This window comes from Geotrypetes seraphini, chromosome 13 (assembly GCF_902459505.1).
Source record: "Geotrypetes seraphini chromosome 13, aGeoSer1.1, whole genome shotgun sequence".
Taxonomy (NCBI): Eukaryota; Metazoa; Chordata; class Amphibia; order Gymnophiona; family Dermophiidae; genus Geotrypetes; species Geotrypetes seraphini.
In genome coordinates, this window is record NC_047096.1 from 16376817 (window position 1) to 16397482 (window position 20666).

General features: G+C 44.4%; 1 protein-coding gene across 2 annotated transcripts in view; it reads left to right on the forward strand.

The window, feature by feature from the left end:
• The window catches only part of CACNA1S (calcium voltage-gated channel subunit alpha1 S), a 112579-nt gene extending 96394 nt beyond the window's left edge, over nt 1–16185 (forward strand). For both annotated transcript variants that reach the window (XM_033918421.1, XM_033918420.1), the window contains 7 exons: nt 391–518; nt 3000–3125; nt 4830–5038; nt 7517–7587; nt 8952–9025; nt 12608–12766; nt 15589–16185. In XM_033918421.1, coding sequence (XP_033774312.1) covers nt 391–518; nt 3000–3125; nt 4830–5038; nt 7517–7587; nt 8952–9025; nt 12608–12766; nt 15589–15849 — 1028 coding nt within the window. In that variant the 3' untranslated portion in view covers nt 15850–16185. The remainder of the gene's footprint in view (nt 1–390; nt 519–2999; nt 3126–4829; nt 5039–7516; nt 7588–8951; nt 9026–12607; nt 12767–15588) is intronic.
• Nucleotides 16186–20666: the final 4481 nt, after the last annotated feature.

The following is a 20666-nucleotide window of genomic DNA, read 5'->3' on the forward strand; positions in this document are numbered from 1 at the left end:
TTGGTGAAAGCCAACATGGTCACAAGAAGCACATTGAAGTTGTTGGTCACAGCAGTGAACAACTAGAGCAGGGGTAGGGAACTCCGGTCCTCGAGAGCCGTATTCCAGTCGGGTTTTCAAGATTTCCCCCAATGAATATGCATGGGATCTATTTGCATGCACTGCTTTCAATGCATATTCATTGGGGAAATCCTGAAAATACGGCTCTCGAGGACCGGAGTTCCCTACCCCTGAACTGGAGGTTCGGTGGAAGGGAAGGGGGCATAGAGGAGGAGGGATGTTAGCGCCCCCACCATGATAGTGCCTGGGGCGGATCGCCCTCCCTTACTTCACCACTGATCACATGTGACGACTGGCGGTCTAACACCTGCATTCTCTTTTATTCCCTAGATGATGAAGTCACAGTAGGTAAATTTTACGCTACCTTCCTCATCCAGGAACATTTCAGAAAGTTCAAGAAGCGCCAGGAAGAGTACTACGGCTGCTACCGGCCCAAAAAGAATGCAGTCGAAATCCAGGCGAGTGGGAAAAAAAAATCACATGTAGACCTCACCCTCTTTCACCCAAGTCTGAGTCTGACTTCTGTCTCATTCACAACTTTATTCCCTCTTGTTCTCTTTCAAAAATATAGTGTTCCCCCGCGAAGTCGCGGTTCGCAGACTCACTCATTCACGGTCTGCTCTGACCGCCTCTTCCTGTAGTAAAGTCGGGCTACACCAATCAGGAGCTGCGTGTCAAAGCAGCTCCTGATTGGTGTAGCCCGACTTTACTACAGGAAAAGGCGGTCGGAGCAGACCGTAAGTGATTTTCATAACCTGCTGGCATTCCAGCTGCCCTCTTCTGCCTCCCCTGCCTTTTTGACAGGCGAAAAACTGCATTTGTGGTTTTTTGAAATTCGCGGGACGTTCGTGGAACGGAACCCCTGTGAATTTCGGGGGCGTACTGTATGTGCATACACTTTCAAAGATATGTTTATATTTGTTAAAACTTAATATACCGCTAAGCTTTGACAGGTCATAGCGGTATACATAATTTACCATTAAAATAAAAGGAAATCCCTTTTTAGACCAGATAGACCTAATCATACATGGCGAGAGGAACTCGTATCTCACAAATCCCTCTGCTCTTCCACCTTCTAATCACAAACATCTCTGACATCTTTTCCGGTCTTAACGGTGTTAAAAGTTAGCGTGTGGCATCTAGTCCTGAAACAGCCTGGCCTGACATGAAATTAAAAGCAACTTGCATTCATTTGGGGGGGAGTCACAAATGACACACTCATATTTCCTTGGCATGTTACACAAATCTGAGTGGTGTAGAATGGGTAAAAGCAAAGCAGTTGTTTACTCTTTCAAAAATTCACAAAGACTAGGGAACATTCAATGAAGTTACATGGAAATACTTTGAAAACAAATAGGAGGAAATATTTTTTCACTCAGCTCAACAGTTAATAAAGCTCTGGAACTCGTTGCTACAGAATATGGTAACAACCATTAGCTTAGCTAAGTTTAAAAAAAGGTTTGAGCAAGTTTCTGGATGAAAAGTCCATAGTCTGCCATTGAGACAGACAAGGGGGAAGCCACTGCTTGCCATGGATCGGTAGCATGGAATGTTGTTACTATTTGGGTTTCTACCAGGTACTTGTGACCTGGATTGGCCACTGTTGAAAAACAGGGTACTGGGCTAGATGAACCACTGGTCTGACCCAGTATGATTTTTTTTAATTTTTATATACAGATTTAACAATTTAATATCAGATGATACCAAGAAAAAAAGGATTCTAACACAAAATTTTATGAATAGTTATACATATAACGCAAAATTCCATGAAATGGTTAACTATTGTTTAAAATATTGCTCTGGCCTACATAGGTGAAGAAAGTGTACAATCTATTGACTTCATCTGCCTAAAATGTATGTCCCTGCCTTACCACATTGTAAGCTAAATAGATAAGAGTTTGAGCCATGATGTACCCTGCCCTTCTGTACATTTAACATTTAGAACTGTAAGAGTTAGATGAGTGACCTGCTAGTGTGAGCTTAGGACCAATAATAATTGTAGAAAAGTTATAGAAGTAACAAATGAAAACTGTAGTTTTTCCATATATTAGTTTGCAAAAAAGGCATAAAAGTCCGTGTATTTCCTGTTTCTGACACTCTAGTAGGCAGGCTATTAACTGCACTAGAGTCCGATATACCGTAATAAATTTCTTGTACTTTCTTCACACCTCTGACTTTGTGTGTCCAAGTGACCTTTCAACAAAAGGTACAAGGAATACTAAGAATTGGTTCTTGATTCATATGAATCTTGACCATTCCCTATTATTGGGACTCTTACATCCTCCAACTTTCTCAGTAATGAAACATTAAACCTACTAACCTCATTTCTGTTCTCGAGCTATTAAAAATTGTTTTAATTGAATAGGGTCCCAAAATACATAATCAATGTCCTGTAATTTAACAAGACATTTACATGGAAATTTTAGATAAAATGATGCCTCAAGAGCTAAAACTCTTGTTCTTAATTTCAAGAATTCTTTCCTTCTTAGTTGTGTAGCTCTTGAAACATCAGGGAAAATTCTAACCAAATCTCCACAAAATTTTGTCAACCTATTTTTAAAGTAAAGTTTCATTATTAACATTTTATCTATCTCACTCATGCATGTTATTACCAGAGTGGACCTACTCTGGATCACATCTTGACTATCTTCCAAAAACTCTGTCAAATTTATTTTATTTGTGATCAGATGGTCCACCTCCTTTTCGGATTGTATTTTTATAATGTTCTGACACCATGGAGCCCCCATGCTGTGCAAATCATGAATAGAGCTTCTAAAATAAGCACCTGCATTTGACAGGGCTATAGGGTGACTGCTGAAGTTGGTGGCGCAGCCGTGTAGCTGAAACACACAAATTTCAAAATGCCGTTTTTCAAGTTAGTGGTACACACGCATCACTGTGTACAATTGATGCTATGCCTATGATACTTGGCTATGCAGGCTGGTTTACGAAGCATTGAAGAAGAAGCCGCACCAGAGATCCATCGGGCAATCTCCGGAGATCTGACGGCAGAGGAGGAGCTGGAGAAAGCCATGCAGGCAGCTGCAGAGGAGGGAATCTATCGAGTGAGTATGTGTGAAGTTGCATTGGCAATTGTTGATTCTGGTGACGGGATAATCGCGCGCCAGACGCCAGCGCACCGACAATTCAGTGCAAGACAGAAGCGCGCGGGGGAAAAAATAATTTTTAAAGAGCTCCGACTGGGGGTTTGGGGTGCCACCCCCCCCCCCTACTTTACTGGTTAGTGTTCGCGCTGCCGTTGCGGGGGGGTGTGGGGGTGAAACCCCCCACATTATAGAGAAAACTGAACTTTTCCCCAAAAAATCATAAAAAGTTCCGTTTTCGCTATAATGGAGGTTTCCAACCCCCCCCCGAAACCCTTCCAACAGCAGCGCGAACACTAACCAATAAAGTGGGGGGGTTGCCACCCCAAACCCCCCATCGGAGCTCTTTAAAAATTATTTTTTCCCCCGCGCGCTTCTGTCTTGCGCCGAATTGTCGGCGCTGGATTGTCAGCGCGCTGACGTCTTGCGCGCCGCCGACTATGAACCGTCGATTCTAGGTGAAATATGTCAGCAAATTTCTCGTAGTTCTTCTTCTGTTCATGCATCCAGAAAGTAGTTTCTGGCTTTAGGTAACTTGTTGAAAAATTGTCCTGTAAAGGAAAAGTTAAGTAGATCGGACCTCGGATTACCATCTGCAAGACAGCATTGTTCTGCAGGGTCAATACTGGGGAAACTGTTTCTGTGGCAGGACAGCACCTCCTCGAGAATCGCCCCTCACAGTGTCAGCAGTAGAAAGACAGCACCTCCAGCCAGTGGCGCAGTGACGGTGAGAGGTGGCTGGGGCGGGGCCACCCCTCACCCACTCTCTCCCCTGCATGCGCAGCGCTTCTCGTTCCCCCGTCCCTTTTTAATGTTTCCAACGTGAGCAGCACGCCTGTGTCGGCTCGCCCTTTTGACGTCGCTTCCTAGGTGCGGGACACGGAAGTGACGTCGGAGAGAAAAGTGAAAAAGGTATGGGGGAAGGCAAGGGGCACGCTCCAGTAAGTGAATCTGTGGTGTCAGGTCAAAAGCGCGCCGGGACAAAGGCGCGCGCAGACAATTGAGCGCAGCGCGGAGGTGCGCGCCGCAGAAAATTACTGTTTTTACGGCTCCGACTGGGGGGGGGGGGGCGTGGGGGGGATACTTAATAGAGATTGCGGGGGGTTGTAACCCCCCACATTTTACTGAAAACTTCACTTTTTCCCTGTTTTTAGGGAAAAAGTTAAGTTTACAGTAAAATGTGGAGGGTTACAACCCCCCAAACCTCCCACAACGCCGGCGCGATCTCTATTAAGTAAACTGGGGGGGGCTCCCCAACAAAAACCCCTGTTGGAGCCCCTAAAAACTGTAATTTTCTTTGGCGCGCGCCTCCATCTTGCGCTCAGTTGTTGGCGCGTTCGCGGGGTTGTCTATGAATCGAATCTGTTCTTTAGGATCTACCAGGTAGTGCAGAACCTCCCCCAGCGTCAGCAGAGACTAGTGAGACTATATTAAGATGAAGTGATCAGTATATTTTCGTGGCTAAAATTTTTGGGTTATTCAGCACCAATCATTGGCTCTTATGGAAAAAGCAAGTGCTGCTAACCGGATAACCGCTGCTGAATTTTGACTTGTAGCAATCCGGTCTTCATTCCACCGTCTAACTTGTACATCGAAGGCTGGTGTGGTGGAATCATAATAAAGGAATCGTGGCCACCGCTGACAGCTTTGTTTCCTTTGTTCCAGAGGACAGGTGGCTTGTTTGGCCATATGGACAGCTTTCCACTGGAGCACCACACCCCCTTGCAACACCACATCACCAGCCAGAGACCCCTGCGGTTCTCAGAGGCCGGAAGTGAGGACCTGGACTCCCCCGTCTTCCTGCCCAATGTCGAGTTCTTCCCCCCTGAAGAAAATACAAATGTGAATAATGCCAATAACAACGCCATACCAAGGTAGTCACGGGTGTGTGGTGTGGTGTGTCGTGTTGTGTGTAGGAGGGTGGGTGATCATTAGGGGCATTTTCAAACCACAAAAACATGAAAAAAATCAGCATTTGTCCAACATCCAACTCAGGAAGGGACATGTTACAGGTGGGCTGGATTAGAATTAGACATAACTTAGACTTGTTACCTGTTTTCAAAGCGTCTTAAGTACCAAAAAGGTACCCAAACGACCTGATGACCACTGTAGAGATTAAGAAATGACCCCACACACACTCTCCCAGTGGTCACCAACCCCCTCCCACCCCCAAAATATGAATAAAACTGTACATACCTGTCTCTAGAACAGCAGCATCTGATATGGGAAAGGTCAGTAGAGTAGCACAGTAGAGTAGGTGTCTTAAGTAGCCTGGTGGGTGGGCTAATGAGCCATAGAGGGGAGGAACAAGGCCCATAAGATACTCTAACCATTACATTTACAATGAAAAGTGGGAGGCCACAGAAACAGCCAAGTTGAAAACGTCCATATCTAGACCATTTAGATATGGGAGGGGCCAGCATTGTAATGTACTGGCCACATAGACACCCCCAATAGAGCAGTGGAGAGCGCCTTAGAGGGCACTGCTGTGAACTTCACATAAAGGGTGCCAGATATACATCTCGCCATATCCCCCTTATAAAGTAATTTATGGTGCTTCTTCCAAAACGCCCCAAAACCTACTAAACCCACCAATCTCCCACCCCAATAGCTCTTACGGCTGCAGGTGGCACTTAGGAGAAAATTCTAGAAACGCCACCTATCTTTAGGCGACTAAGTTAAGTAACAGACGCTGTTTAAAACAGCAAAAAATGGCACTGTTAAGTTGCCTACCGGGGCCTAAATAATACATGCTGGAATCGTGCCTAAATAGGCACTTTAGGCCGCCGAACACCACGATGGGCGTGGCTAATGCTGGAAATGGCATTAGATGGCCTAAATTGCCTACATAGGCACAGTTCACAGCATAGATAGGCGCCAGAAAGGTAGGCCCGGAAAACCCTGGCCTACATTTCCAGCGCCTATCTTTCATGTAGGCGCCATTCTCTATGGGCGCTATCGCGTGATTGGCACATGAAAAAGCGGCCGGCGATATTGGCACTCTAAAGAGAATCTAGACCTTACTGTATATGACAGTATAGTAGGGTTTTGGTGGACTTTATGCGTCTGCTTAGAAGGAGATTTTTCCGCATCAGATTTGAAAATTTTGATGACCCTATTAACTACGTTGTTTTCTGCTTCACTCTCTGCGTGTGATACATTGGACATCTCAGACCCGTGAGGAAGGAGTGTTTCTCCGAAACACGGACCATGTAGGGTCCGTATTCCATGTATATGAGAGCCATTTTTAAAGGAATACAAATTTATATGGTTTTTTAATAAAGATTCCTGTCCTTGTACATTTCCATCTGCAGTTTCTTTCTTGTTTTTAAAGTAGTATAATCTTCATTCTTCCTTTAACAATCTATGTGTAAACGTTTGCACATAGATTGCTCGCATCCAAAATATATAACTAATGCAAAAGTCACTCAAAAAATGTAGAAACAAAGTTTTAACTCAGACTGTTTTTCAAATGGCAAATGCAATAGAACTCTGCTCAGAGACATCCGCCTCACCCACCAATCATTGCAGTGTTCAATAAAGCTTCACTCCAAAACTCGTGTTCATAATGTATGCTATTTGTTAGCTTATCCAGCTATGCTGAGACTACTATCGCAATTTTAAGGTAGAAAAATGTTGGTACTTAGCTTAAATAGCTAACTGGTTCCGAAGTGCCACGTTTCGGTACTGCGTCAGGAAACCAACAAACGAATACAGAATTGAATATGGAGTGAAGTCTCTCTATATATTATATATATTTAATAGTGCAAACATTGCACTATTAGAAGAAACAAGGTGTGAATGATAACTTAAAATTCTATTCAATATATAGAGAGACTTCACCTCCATATTCAATTCTGTATTCGTTTGTTGGTTCTCTGACGCAGTACTGAAACGTGGCACGTCGGAACCAGTTAGCGTGTGTTTGCCGCTTCCTTTCCCCCATACCTCTGAAACATTCCTGTAATGAGCAACCCCCTCAACCTACCTTCGTGCCTGCATCGGCTCTTCTGATGATGTCACTTCCTGGACCCGCACCTAGGAAGTGACCAGAGGGAGAGCCCATGCAGGCGCAACAGCAGCTTGAGGGATGCTGCTCATGCCAGGAATGTTACAGAAGTATGGGGGAAGGGAAGCGATGTGTGGCAGTGGGGAGGAGGGTGGCGGGGAAGGAGCGTGGAGGAGTGGGGGGTGGAGATGAGGGTGGTAGAGGGGCGCCACCACCCTCGCTACACCACTGGTTGTGTCTACATCCACCTCTCTCAGGCCTAGTATGACAGTATTTTATTTCCATGCTAATGCCAGGTAGAGGCGTCCTTGAACTGAGGTGCTGCAATTTTTTTTCATTTCAGGATTGACTTTGCTGATGAACTTAGAAATCAGACTACACCAGTGAGAGATCCCAGAGAAGGCACCTCGTCTAGTAAGTCTCATCTCTGCCCTGGGTAGGTCATTTCCTCATATATGATGCATGATTTCTATGCTCCACATGTGGGAACAGATAGTGTGGACCATCTTGGAAAACGGAGATGGCACCTTCACCTACAGGTTTCTGCTAGAGGTAGAGACTTGAACAAAGATCTGGTGAAACACATTGAAAAGATAGGACGTAAGGAGAAGGTGGTGTGGATGGAACATAAGAACATAATAATCTTACTGGGTTAGGCCAATGGTCCATCTAGCCCAGTATCCCGTCTTCACGGTGGACAATCTAGGTCACAAGTACCTGGCAAAAATCCAAATAGTAGCAACATTCCAGAATATCAAAGAGTATTAAGATTCCGGAACCCCAAATAGTAGCATTCCATGCGGAATCCCCAAAGAGTAGCAGCATTCTATGTTACTGATCCAGGGTAAGCACTGGCTTCCCCCATGTCTGTCTCAATAGCAGACTATGAACTTTTCCTCCAAGAACATGTCCAAACTTTTTTTTTTTAAACAGCTATGTTAACCTCTCTTACCACATTCCAGAGCTTAAGTATTCTCTGAGTGAAAAAAATATTTCCTCCTATTGGTTTGAAAAGTATTTCCCCATAGAAAAATTACTCTACTTGGCTAAGCAGGTAGGGTTAATTCTATATGGTTGTCTAAATTTGGAAAATAAAATGCAAAGGCACTGAATGTGAATTCTATAACAGCAGCTGGGCACCCAGATTCCATTATAGAATAGAGAGTAAATCATCATTTGCACACCAACATTTTAGCACTATCACTTCACCAAGTAAAAGTCAGAGCCTGTAACTTAAATGCTGAGCCTGCTCATGCTTTGCCCACATGTTCACCCCCTTCACACTCATGCATAAGTGCAGTGTACAAATAACGCTTACTTGTAGGTGCTAACCCCTGGATTCTATGTATGGTACTCAAAATTGCATGTGCAAATTTGGGTGCATGCTCAATTTGGGTGCATAATGTAATTGAGTAATAATTAGCACCGGTAATTAAGTATTAATTACGTGCGCATCATTATTCTACAAAGATCCACACATAAAATCTAATGTGCAGATAAAAAGGGGTGTAGCCATGGGAAGAGTATGGGTGGGTCAGGAGCATTCATTAAAGATGCACAACCTATTATAGAATTCGTTACAGAGTTCAAGGATTTACACCTGCTGTCTTTATAAAATAGCCTGAATTTCCATTCTAGGAAACCTCTTATAAAATTACTCTCAAAGGAATTAACAAAGCAAAGACTGTGGTTCCCCAGAATCACCCGCACCCCAACTAGACCTTTCCAGTATACTTCAGTCAATTGACCTAGGCCTTTTCCCTTTCTTCATTCCTCAGGTAATGGACAGTTATTGAGTTCAATCAAGGTCAAGAGAAGAATGAGCAGACAGAGATCCACCAGTGGCTTGCAGGTAAGCCAAACACCCCAGAGATCTATGTTGCCTGAGGTCCTCAAGGACACTTGAAATTCTCAATATTTTGTTCTTATTCTTTTTTCTTAAGATTTGGGGGTATCTCAGCATACTAGGTCCTGGGCGAGTCGTGCTCTCAAGACTGACCTGGAGTGTAGAATATTGGGCAAACCATCATTTCTTCTTCTGTTTTCATTAAATTTTCAACTGTGTCAGTTAAATTACTGTACAGAGATTATCAAAGAATATCAAAAGAGACTTTGAAAAAGACACAAAATTCAACTGTAGCCCACAATTTGGAGAGTAAACACCAAAAAGAAAATATGAAACAATAGGTCCCAAACCTAACCGATTTTATGGTTAAACCAATAAACCCCCATTCAAAATCTCACTCTACCAAGAACTCACAGACTTTTTGGTATGACAAAATGTCTCGATGTTCCAGGTCTAAAAAGACATAAGTAGAATCTTACAGGTAGTAAGACACATACACAAGAACCATAAATAAAATTTGGCTCTCCTGGAAGTGATGTCAGTGGGAGAGACGACGCGGTTGCGAGGAGCACGTTGAAGTTGTTGTTGCTCGTGGCCGTGAACAGTTAGAAGTACGGGGAAGGGTGTGTGTGCACGTATGGCGAGGGCAGGCGGAGAGGAGGAGTGGTACCAGTGCCCCCATCAACATGGCGCCTGGGGAGGACCGGCCCTCCTCCTTACTACACCACTGTCTTCAATGCTTACTTGCTCGCAGATTTAGCTCCCTCACAGGTTCAAAGGGGCCCCGATAATTCTGCTGTTCTGAGGGTCTTCAGGAGTCAAGTAACAGGCACAGGCCAATTAGCTCCTATCTGTGGCTAAGCCTCCCAACTCCTTTCCACTTGTTCATTCCTTGGCTCTCTCCATGGCCACCAGATCAACACAATTTTCCTTCTCTCCAACCATCATTTATTGTTCGTGCAACATGCACCGGTCTGCTACTCTCGACTTCCGTGTTACAGAAATGCTGGTAGATATGCCGCATTCGTAATTAATAGAAATGCCAGAGAAGTGCATACTGCACTGAACGCTGAAGAATGCACACTGCACTGATAACGCTGAAATGCAATAAATCTCATCTACCCAAGCAGCACTCGCTGGACTGAAACTGTGAACCTTCTGCTCTTCTTCTCATAGCCTGGGGTAATATTCTCTCTTAAATCAGCTTCAGGGAATAAAACCTGATCAAAAGCACATGTTGGGGGTAAGTTTATAATTGGGTACCACAAGTTAGGTGTCTGGATGCAGTGTGATGAGTATATATTCTGTAACGACATCTGGGCACTAAGCACTGTTCCCTCTAAGCCAGGGGTGTCAAAGTCCCTCCTCGAGGGCCGCGATCCAGTTGGATTTTCAGGATTTCCCCAATGAATATGCATGAGATCTATTAGCATACAGTGAAAGCAGTGCATGCAAATAGATCTCATGCATATTCATTGGGGAAATCCTGAAAACCCGACTGGATTGCGGCCCTCAAGGAGGGACTTTGACACCCCTTCTCTAAGCTGAGTGAGAGTCCTGCGGCTGCACTGTTGTCAGTGGGGAGTGCTGCATCAATGTATTTTCAGTGATGGGACAAAAGCGCGCGAGACTTCAGCGCGCTGACATTGGAACGCAGACAGTTCAGCGCAAGACCCCAGCGTGCCACCGAAAAACTTACTTTTAAAGAGCTCCAACGGGAGTGTAGGGGAGGAATCCCCCACTTTACTTCATAGTCTTTACGCTGCCGTTAGGGGGGTGGGGGTGCAACCCCATTATAGAGAAAGCTTAACTTTTTCCTAAAAAATCGGGAAAAAGTTAAGTTTACTCTATAATGGAGGGTTCTAACCCCCCCAACTCCCCCCCAACGGCAGCGCAAAGAGTATGAAGTAAACTGGGGGGGTTCCCCACTCATATCCCTTGTCGAAGTTCTTTAAAAGTAAGTTTTTCGGTGGCGCGCTGGGATCTTGCGCCGAATTGTCTGCGCTCCAATGTCGGCACACTGAAGTCTTGCGCGTGAATAACTATGAACCATATTCTCTCTTTTTTTAAAATTTATTTATAATTTTTTGCAACAGTTCTACATCCAGAACAGTTTAGGAATGGAATTTTACAATCCAATAAAGTGAATAACGAAAAAATCTTTACATCATAAACTACTTCCATCTAGCCCACATTATGGGAGGGCTAATTACTTTAAAAACAAAATTTTAATACAGGAAAACAAGAACAGTAATTTCCCAAACCTAGAAAAAATATAAACTTTATAATTACGCAAGATAAATCTAAAAAGGGAGAGAAAAAAAAACTCTTCTAAACATTTAGGTGTTTCCTTATTTCTCCTAAAAAAACAAATCAGATATTTAGATCTTATGTTGTTCTTTCATATTTAAGAAACTTTCCAGCTGAATTGAGTCCCAGAAAATATATTCTTTTCCTTGCAATTGAACTATGCATTTGCAAGGTCCACCCTATTAATTACCTGTTTTAATGAGATGGATAAGAGTCTAATTATGAAAACTTATTTCCAGAATAAGCAAGTAAAATTTTGTGGCGATGTAGTACAAATATTTCCTGATGTCTCCAGACATACGCAGATGAAAAGAAAATTATTTATTTCTTTATGAACCATATTTTCAATCACTAGGCACAGGCAGGTTCCCTGGAGTTCTGCAGAGCTTGCTTGTCCCTTACTATTGAAAATAGGGTAGCAAAACAGCACCTCCCACTGGCAGGATGGTAGGCAGAGGACTCCCACTCAGCTTAGACCAGTGTATAACCAACCGTGTGCCACAGCAGATTCCAGGTGTGCCATGAGGCGCCCGATGAAATCGAATGGGCTTCGGTGCATTGGCCGCGGGGAAATCAATACTGTGGCTTTGTAAAAGGAGCCTTTTATGTATTGTACAAAAATCTAATTAAACTTTAAGTTACAAAATAGAGAATGACACGGTGACAAAATTCATCACCGTTCCCTTCCCCGCGGATAACCGCGGGAAACCATCTTCATGTCATTCTTTAAGGAGAGAGGGAAGAATCAGAGTATGAATGGACACAATCATTGACCCACAAGCTTTGCTTTGAAGAATGCTTGGGTAGAAGGACTGAGGTTGAAACAGACAGTCTCTGGTATCCAGAGCAGATATTGTGATGTCATAATGCCTCGTTCCACCAGTGCCTAAGAACCAATCACATTAGTGATGTCACAATGGCTTCATTATCCTTGGCTCCCATAAGAATCAGAGTATGAATGGCCACAACCACTGACCCTCAAGCTTTGCTTTGAAGAATGCTGGTGTAGAAGGACTGAGGTTGAAATAGACACTAGAAAATGACATGGGATTATTTCCCGCGGTTATCCGCGGGGATGGGAATGGTGATGAATTTTGTCACCGTGTCATTCTCTATTACAAAATAGTAATAAAAAAAAGAGAGAAAGACAGTATGGAAATGTCCAAAGGTTTTGGTTTCATTTTCAGCAGTCGGTCCATTTCCCAACAAGTCTATTGAGTTTTCTGTGGCTTTAGCAAGCATAATTCAGGGATCTCTCATTCTCTTCATTTTCATCAGGAGGCCACTCCTGAAGGTGTCATCTCTGATTGTGGAAATGCTCAGGGGAACCCTCTAAATTCAAAATTCCAGCTGCAAAGCAACAGAGGAAGTGGCCTGAGCAAGCAAGAAGCCCCTGCATCCACCCTTACCCCAGCCACCAATCAGCTCATCCAGGAGGTAAGACCTGCATTAATAACAGAGAGAAGGACAAAAGAGCAGGAGAGCCAGGGTTGGAACCATGATATGGAGGCTGCAGGGCAGAATAAAGGTCAGGGCCAGATTAAGGCTAACCGATACCCTACGCACAGCCCAACAATGCCTCAGCCCTTCCATCGCTTAGCTGACAATACTTTAAAACTCAGTGAGTGCTGAGAAATATCATTGTACAAAACCAAACATCATATATATTTATACTTAGGGTTACCAGATTTTCTGGAACTAAAAATCCAGACCCATGGCCCCGCCCAGCATCACCGCCTAGTCACGCCCCATTCTGCTCCCTTGCCCTGCCCCCCTCAACCTATTCACTTGTCAGGAGGGCACCTGCGCATGCGCTAGTTTGATGCGATGATATCACACGCATGCATGCATGCATGTGATGTCACCATGTTGTATGCGCGGATGCCATCACGACGTCACTCCTAGCTGGAAGCTTTCCAAAACCTGGACAAAGTGTTTACACTGAAAATCATGTTGGATAATGGATGTGGCAGTTGGCAGTAAAAGAATTAAGGGCGTAATAGCTAGAGGAAAAAACTCTAGGGTGCCCCCCTTCCCTTGGTGCTCTAAGCACATGCTTAGTTTGCTTATTGGTTAATTCAGGACTGATTAAGATACTTTCTATATTTTGGTACAGCTGGGCGCTACAGCTGTGGTGGTAATAGTGGGCATGATGGTTCATTACTGGAAAAGCACAGCAGGAACATCAGAGCTGTACACAAATTTAACTCCTCTCATTCCCTAAAGTGGCCCTCCAAAACAGAATGAAGCTTCCTCCATCTGGAATGCTGCAATCATAGGCCCTAAACCTTGCTATTAGGCATAGGCATAGTTTATTTATATATATATATATATATATATATATATATATCCTCTATAATAAAACCCTAAGCGTGCATACATACTTAGGGTTTTGTGTTTCCTGCCTCCGTGAGGTGTGCTTCCTTGCAGAATTCGATTTTCGAACACGGAGGCAGGGAACAAACCGGCGACTCCCCCCTCCCACCTTCACTCACCAATCGCTGCTCCGCCTCTGATCACTGGCTGTAGCGAACCTCGCAAGCTGTTTCTGCACCTCGGTAGCACGTTCCCTCTGATGCATGGGATCACGTCAGAGGAAACGAGGTGCAGAGCGGCCTGCGAGGTTCGCTACAGTTGGCCGTGATCCTCAGTAGGCTGCTTTAAAGAAGAGGAGCCGCATGCTGGACAGGGGGAGCAGGGAAGAGGAATAGGGGAGCAGGTAAGGAGTGCTGCTGGGCAGGGAGAACAAGTAAGGAGTGCTGCTGGACAGAGGGAGAAGGGAAGTGAGACAGGGGAGCAGGTAAGGAGTGCTGCTGGGCAGGGGGAGGTAAAAGGAAGGAAGAACAGCTACTGCTGGACACGGGGGAGGTAAAAGGAAGGGAGAAGGGCTACTGCTGGACAGGGGGAGCAAGCAAGGGGTGATGGTGGACAGCCGAGGAAAGAGAGAGACAGAAAGAGAGAAAGACAGACAGACAGAAAATGGCCAAGGAGAGAGAGAGAGAAAGAAAGACACACACACATCTATTCTAGCACCCGTTAATGTAACAGGCTTAAAGACTAGTACAGTATATATATATTTTATAGGGGAGGCAGCATGGGTGGTGGTGCCCAGCAAATGTTCCAACTGTAGCTTCTGAATTGACTCCTTAGGCTGGCTGCACATAGCTTTTGCATAATAAGTTGCATATGTTTGCACAATAGGATTGCTATTTATTCCTCACGTTTTTTCCTAGCAATACACAAGATACAATAGTTTGCAACAAAAGTTTTTTATGCCTATGATGTGGTTTTCCCTCACCTATTTAAACGGAGGCTTTTTCTTTCGTTTGCATTTATAATACAGTGTATTGTATTGTCACAATGCCTGGGGTTCGGTTTAATTAATGGGGAGTATTTTGTTGAAATCACTTCCTTCTTAAAGTTACCATATTTTGGGGCCGCAAAACCCCGGACACATGGCCCCGCCCCGCCCTCACAAAGCTGCCTCTCTTCTTCCCCGACGAGTTTCCGGCTGCGTCTGGAGGGCCTGGAGCATGTGCGGTTGTGTGCAACGTCATCCACGCATGTTCAGAGGCCCTCCAGATGCGGCCGGAGTTCGTCAGGGCATTCCAAACCCCGGACAAACTGCCAGGTTTTAGAAAGTCCGTCCGGTCGCCTGGACAGTCCTCTAAAAAGAGGACATGCCTGGGTTTTCCCGGACATCTGGAAACCCTACAGGGTTACCAGATTTTCCGGAACTAAAATCTGGCCCCGCCCCCAAGCCCACCCAGTTCCGCCCATCCCTGCCCAATTCTTCAATGTGGTTTCTTTCCCCCTTTCCATGTTAGCAAACATTCTGGAAATTTAACCCAGTTATGTGCTTGCCTCTGGTGTTCTGATTTGGTTCCTCTTCTGTCGGTTGGTTTTTTTTGTTTTTGAATGTAGGAACTGTGCTCTTTTTTTGTCCATTTTGTTCTTATTAGTTGTAAATATGCTATATTTCTGTATTCTATGTATTACATTTATTTGCATTATTATTTGAAAGAGACTTTAGTGTCAGTATATTAAAAATTATATATCAGATTTTAAAAACTAAATGAAACTAAGCATTCACTTTTGCTAACAGATTAGCCCAAATGGCTATAAACTATTAAGAGACTCAGCTGATCTTGCATTTAGTTTTGCGGGAGCGGGCTGCTGGGTGTGATGGACCCCTGGTCTGACCCAGCAGAGGCGATACTTATGTTCTTATGTTATATTCTTCCTCTTATCTCTTCCAGGCTCTGATCCACGGTGGCCTAGAGGTCTTGGCGCAGAATCCCTCCTTCATCACACTGACAAAGCAGGAAATAGCAGAAGCTGTTCACATGGAGATGGAGGAAGTGGAGAAGGCCTCTTCCCAGCTCCTGAATGCAAGGAAACCCCTGGAAGCCTCAAACGTTGCCTCTCAAATGCACGCCACCTCTGAAAGCTTGTTGCATAGCGCCCAAAAGCATGGCAAGTCAGCAGCCCATGAGGAGATTTTTTTTGTCAAACTGTGAAACAACTTGATGATGCCTTTCCCGATGACATCATACGTCTATGTGAGAATTACTCACCACCATTGCTGATTTGGCTGCTTTCCAAAACCTATGCCTGGTTTCTGGAAGGCAACTATGGAAACTGTGCACCATTGCTCCCATTGCCAACTGGATTGACGAACCTTCACCAGTCCCGGGCCTGATGGGGAGATGTGCGGAGAATCCTGGAGCAAAGCATCCTTTTCTTTGGAGGAATATCCTTAAAATAGAAAAGAGGCGTTCCCAGGACATGGTTTAGGAATGGTGTTGTGTAACATATGAACAAGATGGGTCATTAAAGTTATTCAAAACGTGTGACACCAAGAGTTTTGATTTGGTTTTCTTGTTTTGATCTACCATGTTTCTCCTCTGTCTCAAGCCTGAGAGGTTTGGACTGTCATTATTGCCCCAGAAGCTGCTCCATTGATGTCAAAAGGTGGGGTGGTTGTGGAGTGGCATAGTAGGCAAGCAAGACAAAGCTGAAAGAGTCGATATTTTTGACATTCTGTTGTGGTGGACAGTGCAGTTTATTTGTAATAAGGATTGGCTACATATCTACTTTGATGTTAGCAAGGAAATTAACCTACACGATGCAGCCGTTAAACTCTAACCTCCATAACAGGCAGACTAGGGGGAGGATTCTCAGAACTTTAACCTAGTTACTAAACCGGTTCCAGCTGGTTTAGCATTCATATATTTTAGCAGCGGATTATCAAACGGCTTACCGTGGCCTTTTCTGAGCTTCCTAGCAGTCTCTGGCTCTGCCATTAAAATGTATTACAACAAGGTCATTAATATTTAAACGAGCACCTCGGGCGATTCTCTAGTACCGTATCACCGGGTCATACCTTAACCTCGTTGCCCTCCATTTGCGAGCAACATTTTCCAACAGGTCCGAGCTGGTCAGTGCTTGAGTGCTGATTGGCTCAGGCATTGACAGGAAAGTAAGGCTTGGACAGCTCAGACCTGCCAGAAAATTTTGCTGCCGTTAAGCAACCCCCCACCCCCAGCCGCGGGAGGGATGCCCACTCCCTCCCATCACTGCCATTAAGCACCCTCCTCCCTCTGGCCATCAGGCCCACCTTTACAAAATGGTAGCCCTGCCTTCTATGGTGCATCCTGGGATGCACTGGGGAGGGGCTTAATGCTCTGATTGGCCCAGAATGTTTAGTAATGCTATAAAAATGTTTAGTAAGAGTACAATCTGATTTCAGATATAATCTCTCTGCTTTGTTCTTTCTCTGGCCCAATGCTGATGTATCTATTGCCTGATTATTATAATAGAAATCTGTCTATTTTGTGGGTTGGAAGGGGATGAAAGAAAGTGTTGAATTCTGCAATACAATAATAATAATAATACTATAATAATAAAGCATAAATATTCTCTAATTTTTTCAATTTTGTATTGTTTTTAAAAAATTTCTAAAATTTCTAACAAAACTTCATGGACAAACCCCCCCCCCCAAATAAACAAACCCCAAACCCATTTGGCCACGGAGAAGCAGCATCTCTGTTTGACTTCCCAAGAGAAAAGCAGCTTCTGGTCTCCATGGTTGAAAAGGCGGCAGCCGGGAGTAATTAACACCGCCTGCCTCAACACCACCAGAGGCTTATCTTTAACTAATATATATTCCGATTTGCAGAATTTTGCTTCCCCGAAGGACCCTAATCAATAGCTCTCTTGTGTGCAGCAACTGGATGCTTATTTATTAACTTAATTATGGGCACACCATCTGTGTCTCAGGTCTGCGTGTGCAGCTGGACCAGCCACAGGCAGCAGAAGCCCTGGCTGAAGGCTCGACCACTTATGGGAGGAACAGGTTCTTCTTGGCCTGGAAAGTTCATCTGGGTGGTGTCATGCACTGCTCCACCCCCAATCCATGTTTATAGTCTCGTGTTGTCAGCCAGCTAGAGGGAAAAGAAAATCATACGGCCAGTCGGGTTTTTGGGATATTCACAATGAATATTCATGAGGTCGTTTTGCTTATATTGCCTGGGAGATAGCTCCTTAAAATGAAAGATTTAGTATTGGATGGGCACATTATTTTATTCTTATCGTGATTTCCAAGATGTGCTTTATAGAGACACAGAAAAGGTCCCAGATCCTTAGAACTTACAATTTAGTTGGAACAGACAGGCAATGAAAAATCTCCCCCTGACATTGTATGTGATGTCCCAAGCTGCACCTGCACTCTGTCACCTTCTGCCAAGTTTCTGTGATGTGGCTCAGTGGGGTTGAGGCACAAAGCCATTCACTGTGCCAGCTAACCTCTCCGCATGCAAGCTTAGACTGGGAGCTCTCTCAGAGCACTGAGCAGCCTGATTTCTCTCCACAGCACAATCAAAATAAGAAATATTATTCATTTTCAAAGCTAGGTAGCACAAACAAACAGAAGGAGATGTCTCTGTGAACACAGCCTCGTCCAAATCTCTACCACATCTGTATTGTACGTTACCCTCAAGAGGATGCATTCCAAGACCGCGGCTGACCGTCTCATCAGATTCCCAAGTGATCAGTCTAGTTTAGAGAAAGTCATCCTGCCTCCAGAAAGACAGGTCCAATCACTGTGTGAGATTTATGGCGTAAATACATATTAAATGCACTGTGTTGATAACTCCAACGCCCTGTAATGGTGCAAACTCCTTCCCTCCTTCATTACACAGTATTCCTACATGGCAGTGTTTGCATTATAAATGATTGAGTTCCTGAATAAATTCATGTAAACCGTTCTGAACCCCCATGGAACAGTATAAAAATTGAATGAAAAAGCCTGATGATGTCATGATCCTCTATCTCTGTGCCTCAGCCTGTGTCTCATCAAGGAGACCTTTGGCCATTTCTAGTGGGTCTTTCATTACCTGTACTAGGAGGGGGGGGGAGGGGGGTTGCTGAAAAGTTCTCAACCCAACCAACCAAACTTCCTAAATTCTAAGCGTTATTTTGCCACTGTAGCTGAAAAGAGTGTTTTCTTATTTTGGTAAGTGCCAATTTGCAGAAACGAAATTCTACGTTTTGACATGGTTTCAGATCATTGATTGAACCCATTATTCTCTTGGTTGGGCTGTCAATTTTTCAGCACCACCTCTACTGCTTCTGGGATATGTAACTATTTCAAGGAAGATTATATTATAGAAGGTATGTTTAAGGTTTTAGTTTTTTTTTGCTACCATATTGTCATTTGAAATCCTTATGATACAGTTACTGCATTAATTTTCAAGTGGAAGCAAGTGGAGGAGTTGGGAGTTTGGAGAGCGTTTCCATAATGAAGATGGAAAGGTGTGGAGTGAAGTGATTTACATTTCTCCCTCCGTGTTCGTGGGGGATGCGGGCAGAACATAGCCGTGAATACCGAAAAATTGCGAATAACTTTTTGCATGTTATTTGCGGTTTTTCGGTAAAATAGACCCAAAAAAGATAATAAACCGTGAATAACCCGGCCTGCGATTTGCTCCGTACAACGCCGGGAGCAGCGATTTCCAACGTGAAACGCCGGGTTCAGTGATGAAAATTAGGGGGTGGAGTCAGCAGCCACAAAAATCGCAAATGAGCGAATCCACCGATACGGAAACCGCGGATACGGAGGGAGAAGTGTAGTACTTTTAATAGGATGTGGTCCCTCATTGGGAACAGGATACTTTGCGCAATGACTGTAGGCACAAATGTTACCTCCCTCAGCTCCCCTTAAACCCTGCTGTAATTCTAACACAGTGTTGCTCCAGGTAAATAATATTTCTCTTCTGCACCTCCCCCACTTCCCCCCCAACCCAATAAAAAAATATAAAGTGGCAGCTGCTTCGCATCTGGATCCCATCACTGAGATTCACAGTGCAATAAATCTACAGAACGAGGCTGGGGCAAGTCAGCATGGAGCCCTTCTCCTTAAATCTGGAGACTCCCCTGCCCATTTGTCATTTTTACGCTCACTCTCTCTCCTTGTCACTTTTGCTGCTGTCTTTTCTTTCTAATCTCTTCTCCAACCTTCCCGGGGCTGATATTGAGCGGGGAAACAACTGGGTAGAAGAGACTCCAACCCAGTTAGCACCCGTCGACCAAGTGATTTCTAGATTTTCAGCAGCGCATAACCTAATTATACCTCTGGAAATCATCACAGCACTATCTGGTTAGTGTCAGGTTGTGAGGGGGGGGGGGGTGTGGAGTTGGAGCAGACACCAAAGTTATCTGGGCACTGCCAATATTCAATGCCGGTGACAGGATAACTATCTAGACAGGTAAGAAGAGCTAACAGATCGATTCTGGAAGAGATCAAACCGGCTATGTCACTCGAAGCCCAAATGATGAAGTTACGACTGTCTTATTTTGGTCACACCATCAGAAGAGAGAGAGAGATCACTGGAGAAGGACTTCATGTTTGGGAAGATCGAAGGAACCCAGCGAAGAGGGCGGCTTGCAACCAGATTGCTGGCCACGTTGAAAACAACCACGGGGATGACGCTGGAGGACCTTTCCGGACTAGCACAAAACCGATTTCTTTTTAGATCCGCGATTCATCAAGAAGTGTGAAGAAAATCTAGAGGACTTGGGATGGCAAGATATAAGAGTTTCCTTGATTCCTAAGTTGGAGGGAGACTTACATTTTTTGAGAAAAGCCAGGTTTTCAGATGTTTGCGGAAAACGAGAGAGCTCAAGTTCCGAAGAGGGGAAGTAAGGTTGTTCCAGAGCTCAGTGATTTTGAAGTGGAGGGAGGTCCCTAGCTTTCCTGTGTGGGAAAAGCCTTTTAGCGAGGGGAAGGATAGTTTTAATTTGTGGGAGGATCTGGTGGTATTGAATACATCTTTAT